The sequence below is a fragment of the Ammodytes marinus genome, assembly GCF_949987685.1.
Source record: "Ammodytes marinus genome assembly, chromosome: 20".
In the NCBI taxonomy this organism is placed as follows: domain Eukaryota; kingdom Metazoa; phylum Chordata; class Actinopteri; order Uranoscopiformes; family Ammodytidae; genus Ammodytes; species Ammodytes marinus.
In genome coordinates this window covers 2684888-2691955 of record NC_137224.1, presented here as the reverse complement: position 1 = coordinate 2691955, position 7068 = coordinate 2684888, and the positions used below count along the sequence as shown (strand labels likewise).

Here is a 7068-nt window from a genome sequence, read left to right as displayed (position 1 = left end):
CATTACATAGGCTACTGTTATGGTCTGTAAAAATTAAGGATTTAGAACAATTTGGCGATGAGCGTATAGAGGCCAAAAAATTAAAGTGTTGGGGCTGATTGGAAGTCCTTTGGCGGATTTTTAAGGTAACAGAAACTTATATTCTTCTCACACCTTTTCTACTAAAATATAAGGGAAAAATTAAACTTCTTGAATATCTTAATAACATGCAACCTTCCTTTAGGCTTCAATTAATTATTTAAAAACGTATTTCTTCATATTATTAGTCCCGTTTGTCTTGTTTCCGTTTTGTTTTGTCTCAAATGGCCTTTTTCGCCAAGTTAAAATGCTGCCGATTTCCAACCACCTCCGAGGATTTCCCGACATTTATAGACGCAATAAAACCATAAATTCCTGAAATGCAACACATTCCCACGTTCGCCTGGAGTTTCGTTTTGTCCCAAAGAGACACAAACTCAAAGTACCTCGTTTCCTAGAATTTTTTTTTAAACAAATAGGAATCAAATTATTAACTGTATTTTCAATGTAAAAGTAAAAGCAATGTAGTCTTTGTTTGTTTTTTCAATCTACGTGTTAACTTATTATAATCAAAGGCTAAATGTTGTGTAAACTAAAAGTAGGCCTATAATACATCCTAATATTGTAGTTTAATTTAGGCCTGTTATTTGACGTTATATCTGTATTCTTGTCTGAAGGCCTGCATGCCTTTCTATCATCTGTCCAGAATTAAAAATATTTCAGATTTCAGATTATAAATAAAAAAGTCAACGGTGGAGGCCTTGGTCAATAAAATAGCCTATTACGTCTTTTTCGATTCAAATCAGTCCAGAAATTCAAGTGTTATAAACTTTAGACGCTTGATTAGACCTTTAAAGTTTCTTATTTAGCATGATATGAATTTAGCAACAACAACAAAAATAGCCTAATGATAACAATGCTTTATTTACGCACACACGTACACTAGCCATACTGTCCAACTATTATCTGATCACGTCACTACAACGTAAGCCTTCTCTATTCGTTGTTGGAGATGTTTTGGCAAATTTCGTCTCAGTCGATCAATAGCATTTGAAGGTTTTTTTTTTTTTGTCTTAGTGTAAACAAAGAGAGAAAAAGGAACCGGATGCGGAGCTGCTGTAAAACTTTATGGCCTCTTCAATCCCGCTGAGAGACGTCATGGGGAATCCACTCCAGTCAACTTATTTAGAAACAAAACAATTTGTACTAATACATTTTGCAGCAAAAAATGGATGATATAAAAACAAAATAAAGACACATGAAGATAACGTCTGTATAATATGTATTTTTTTTAAATAATAGTGATTGGGAAAATAGATCGATTTGTATATTGGAAAATGTGATTTTTGCAGCATCTGGAAAATTAGTAAAATGAAATAAATGCATTGATAACATTAATACAGTGATAATGAAACTATATCACATTGTAGAGAGAGAGAGAGAGAGAGAGAGAGAGAGAAACTATATCACATTGTACAAATGAAAAAATTATTTATTTACAATCAGTGCAAAAAAAAAAAAAAAAAAAAAATCTAAAACTGGACTTCACACACATATTTCCATGAGAAGCAGCAGCAGCAGCAGCAGGCCTTTATTTTGAATATCCCCCGTCTGTCTTCAAACTTAAATCTTAATTAATACTTCCATTTTTATGAGTCTTTCATTACATCCAAGTTCATTTCAGCTCCATATCAACAGCCAATAAACCACTGACTTTATTGCATTTTCCTCAGCGGACATTTTGTCTTATGTTAAATCAGGCTTGTCTGTTTGTAGTTTGGCACGGTAGGTTTTTGAGGCGTTTAGTGATAGTCTAATTCATCCTTGTACACATATGTGAGTGCACACACAGCGGGGAAGAAAAAGTTAAAAAGAAATAATGTAAGTGTTCCGCAGTGCTGCAGGTCGTAAAGTGGCAGGTAGCGTAAAAAATAAAACTGCAGGGGTCCAGATATAGCAACAATCAAATCTTTAAATGTGAGATCTTCTATCACAGGCACAAGTGTGTTTCTGTGTGTTCACAGGTTTGAAGGTGGAGTCAGTAATTCTGGAGAAGGTTTGTTGTCACAATATGTTTGGTCAAAATCAGTGAATATCTCCTCGGGGTCCGCTACCTGTCCGTACTGTGTGTGCTCCGAAAAAAAATGTCCAGTGTAAATACACATAGTTTAGGCTCTGTAAACGGGCATGTTGCTAGCTACAGTGGGCCCCCTCTGTTTATATACCCTTTGTTTACATTACCGTCTACAGAGCCTAGGCTGTGTATTAACACAAGATTTTTTTTCAACAACACTGTGTTTCACATAATGCATTTCCAAAGAGCCAAGAAAAGGTTGTGTGTTACTAGTGTTAAAATGAATGAGCAGTGGAGAAAAAGAACAGCTATCCAGTGTTAAAACACAGCCTAGGCTCTGTAAACAGGCATGTTGCTAGCTACAGTGGGCCCCCTTTGTTTTCATAACAGTTTACAGAGCCTAGGCTGTGTATTAACACTGTTATTTTTTCACTGCACACACAGTATGGACAGGTAGGGGATTGTGAGGAGACATTCACTGATTTTGACATAAAAGAGATTTTGACAACAAGCGTTCTCCAGAATCACTGACTGCACCTTTAAGACCCCTCCACCAGTTCTCCTCAGCTCCTGTGTGTGTGTCCACAGTAGTTTTTTAATCCACATAAATCCAGACCTCCATCTTGTCACTGGCTCTTGCCCTGCTGTCTGTTTCTGCGTGTGGAGTTGGTTACGATGTGGTTGAATCCGGGCCGTCGGACCAGAGGGGCGCGAGTGGAGATAACCAGCAGACTCTGCAGGGTGGTGGGGGAGCGGGACATGGAGCAGCGCGCCACCCCCCCTCCTCCTCCTACTCCTCCTCCGGCTGCTTTAGGGGCTTTGGGGTTCAGGACGGGCGGACAGGACGCGACCTCAATGCTACCGGGAGGGTCCAGTCTGAGGGCACGGGGGCCACTGGCTGAGGGGAGGGGGAGAGAGAGAGAGAGAGAGAGAGAGAGAGAGAGAGAGAGAGAGAGAGAGAGAGAGAGAGAGAGAGAGAGAGAGAGAGAGAGAGAGAGAGAGAGAGAGAGAGGGAGATGACAACAAATGTGAAATACAATGATTTAATTATTTCAGTAGAAGTGGCATAAATAGTAAAACAATCTTGGCTGAGGAGGAATAGAGAGGGAGAGTAAAAAGGAGGAGAGAGAGAGAGAGAGAGAGAGAGAGAGAGAGAGAAAAAAATATGACATTAAATGTAAAATACAATGATTTATTTATGTCAGTAGTATAGTGGCAAAAACAGTGAAACACTCTCATCACATTTTCCCAGAGCAACGTTATATTACCGGGAGGCTCCGGTCTGAGGGCAAGAGGGCCACTGGCTGAGGGGGGATGGAGAGAGAGAGAGGGATATGAAACTAAATGTGAAATACAATAATCATAATAGTTTACTGCTGTTTTTAACCCCGATTGTGATTGTAATGTCGATTTTTTTTCCTCATTATAATATAACTTGGAAATGAATAAATAAAATTAATGTGTATTTTCTTTTTTAATAATTATTTTTTCACCTTATTCCACCTTTTTTTCGAACTAGACTAAAGTTTTTTTGTTTTGTTTTTATCAATCGATAACTGTGTATGTTTTAAACCACACATTTATTGATAGTGTAGAGACAGAGTTGAAATGGGGCAGAGAGGGGAGTGACATGCAGAGAACGACCGCGGGCTGGAATCAAACCCGGGTCCGCTCCGCTGCTGGCCGAGGCCCATGGGGGGGGGGGACGCCCTACCAACTGAGCTAAGGGCGCCCCCTTCTATTTTCATTTTATTGGCTTAATATCACAGCAGGAAAATATCTCATTGAAACCCTAAACTTCCTGCTTCTCAGTCGAACGCATCAAAGTGAACTGAACGGGTTAATTATGGGATTGAAACTTTTAACGGATCAAACAAACTATTAACTGCACAAAAAAAGATGAAAACAGAGCATGAATAATAAACATTTGTTATCTAATTTAAAAAAATTATAATTAAAATATCACTTTATTATGACCATATTATGGTCAAATGTAAAGTATAAAGAGCTACATCTATTTGTAGAATATAGTTGAAGAAAGCATTTAAGTTTAAAATTATATATTTTGCGCAAAGAAATATGAAAAAAAATTGGCTGCTAAAACACAAATAAACAGCCAGAAGAAATAAATCACCTCATTGCTATTTATATATAAAAATACTTTCTATGCTCTTTGCAGCCGTGGTGAAGTCATTTCTATCAAATCCCAGCATCTGAGCATGTGGATGTGTCAACCATTGATTGATTGATTGATTGATTGATTGATTGATTGATTGATTGATTGATTGATTGGCTTTATTTCGAACATGTAAGCAATAAAAACAAAGTTAGATTAGTAGCAGACAAATTAATAAAACAAAATCAAAAACACACTTTCCACTTGCTTGAGTTTCAATGAAAGCTCATATTATACAGTATATAAACACACACACAATATTATTATTATTATTATTATTATTATTATTATTATTATTATTATTATTATTATTATTATTATTATTATTATTATTATTATTATTAATATTACTATTCTCACCAGGCCAGTGGATCCTCTGTGCGCTGAGAGTCCGTCTCAGGTTGTGACTGTCGGCCTCAGACTGATCCAACGTCGGCCGGAGTAAACGCTGCTGCTGCTGCTGCTGCTGCTGCTGCTGCGTCGGGTGAGAATATACGGAGACATTATTTATTGTTACGCAATATTACATTATTTATTTAATAAATTGCTTTGGTTTAACCAAGTACAACTGGTTTGTGATGCATCCTTTTACCCCTAGCAAAGCTGGACGTAACATTTATTCATTTATTTATTTATTTAAAATCAAGAATCATATTTAGTTATTCACTCTAAGAAGGCATTATGTGTCTCCTCAACCACTTTTTATCTGACTTTGGTGAAATTGGAGCCTTTTTGCTGAGCTCAAAAATTGTGAAGGAACAATTGAATAAAATAATAATTAGTTGCAGCCATAGAGACAGACACATTCAAGGTGCTTTACAGGGGCAAGATTAAATACATAATACACATTAGAAAAGCGAATGAATTGAAATAGAACATTTAAATAAAATATAAATTACAGGTTAGTAAGTAGAGAAAATTTGCAGTTTCTTTCTTTGGAAAAAATTGTGGGAAAACAATAAATATTTACAATTAAAGTCACCATCAGCGGAAGTTTTCATGAATAACTGAATCAGAATTTTTCAGGATCAGGGTACCGTACGGTTAGTAAAAAATAAATGTTGGCAACAAAATATTGGATTTTTGATTTGTTCTGTGTTCTGTCTCACCTGCCGAGACATCATCTGCGGCTTTGTCCTTTGGGAAAGGTGTGTCAGAGAGTCTCCCTGAAATAACACAAAGACGGTATTGTGATCGGAAGCCAATTAAGAAACAATATTATCATTTAAAGTGGCTAAGAGAAACTTTCTGTTTTTGTTGATTCCAGCGCCTGGACTAAAGTGGTAGTGTTTTTATGCTGTCCTTAAAGGAGCACTGTGTAACATTTTAAGTAATTTATTAGCTAAAATCAATATCCTCATTCATAAATATGTCCTCATTGGTGTAAAATCACCTCTGCCAATAATCTGAATTATCCTCCTGAGCGGAGAAATACAAATATTAATATTACATTTTCTACATTGAGAGGGTAGGTCTTATGGAGGAAGCCATGTTTTTGGAATGTCATCAGGTGCATTGTTTAGAATTTAGAATTGTTCTTGTCATTGAAGGCCACTGTAGCTTCTGTTATTATTCAAATGGGGTGGGGTTACCCAGGGAGCGTTGCATTCTAGAACTTTCTAGAAATTTCTTGATGATGTCATATTACACAGTGTCCCTTTAAGAACTTTGCTAGCGGGTGCTGACGTTGTATGTAATAAGTAATTGGCCATTATTCAATACATTTTAAAAGCAAAAAGTAGACAAGGACAAGCAAAAATAGAGGAAAGAATTATGAGAAATAATAACTTTTATAAAAATAGCATTCTCTGCACTGATGGTCTCGTTTGCTGTTACAAATCATTTATGATCATCAGAGGAAAAATGAGACTGTTTTAGTGATATTTTTAAAACTTCTTCATAGTAAGTTCTTTATTGTCAATTAACACATGGTAAGTCACAGGAGGTTATTGGAATTTGTCTTAGATTAAGCTATCAAATAAACAGGTTGACATAGTGTGTCTGTCTGTCTGTCTGTCTGTCTGTCTGTCTGTCTGTCTGTCTGTCTGTCTGTCTGTCTGTCTGTCTGTCTGTCTCTCACCTTAGTGGGCTGCTGTTGTCTCCCTCCCTCCGGCCGGCCATGCAACAGCTGGTGAATCTGGTCGACCACTCCGAGGTCATGGACAAGCCTTTTCCTCTGTAGCAACGCCTCAATCCGCTCTCTCTCCTCTCTCTCATCCTCCTCTCTCTCTCTCTCCTCTCTCTCCTCCTCCGTCTCTCTCTCTGTCTCATCCCCCTCTTCATTGGGAGGTTCTACACTTTCTTCCGGCTCGGGAACAGCAGACAGACTGAACAGAGAAAGCTGCGGAGAAACAAGACGAGAGATATGATTACAAGATGGAGTCAGTGATTCTGGAGAACGCTTGTTGTCAAAATCAGTGAATATCTCCTCACGATCCGCTACCTGTACCAAAATGTGTTGGTGTTAATATACTGACTTCACCTTTAATTCACAGCCTAGGCTCTGTAAACAGGTATGTAAAAAGAAAGAAAGAAGGGGGACCCACTGTAGCTAGCAACATGCCCTTTTTCAGAGCCTAGGCTGTCTATTAACCATGGATTCATTTTCAGTGCACACATGCAGCGGATCATGAGGAGTTATTCACTTATTAACAATCATTCTCTAAAATTGCTGACTGCACCTTTTTATTTAGTTTTTTTTATTGCCTCATCTCTGTATATGACTCATCTAAAACACATTAGCAATTACTGTCACTGAATAAACCTGGATACGTCTGTTTGTTTATTCCTGTCTTGACAA

At 37.4% G+C, this 7068-nt stretch overlaps 1 protein-coding gene across 1 annotated transcript in view; it reads right to left on the bottom strand.

Annotated features, from left to right (window-relative positions):
• Positions 1 to 7068, bottom strand: part of ttll6 (tubulin tyrosine ligase-like family, member 6) — a gene marked incomplete at both ends in the record, with an annotated part of 17405 nt that overhangs the window by 1969 nt on the left and 8368 nt on the right. Inside the window, 4 exons of the mRNA XM_080049597.1 lie at positions 2733 to 2990; positions 4629 to 4743; positions 5378 to 5434; positions 6349 to 6486. Of these exons, the coding sequence (XP_079905723.1) occupies positions 2733 to 2990; positions 4629 to 4743; positions 5378 to 5434; positions 6349 to 6486 (568 nt within the window). The remainder of the gene's footprint in view (positions 1 to 2732; positions 2991 to 4628; positions 4744 to 5377; positions 5435 to 6348; positions 6487 to 7068) is intronic.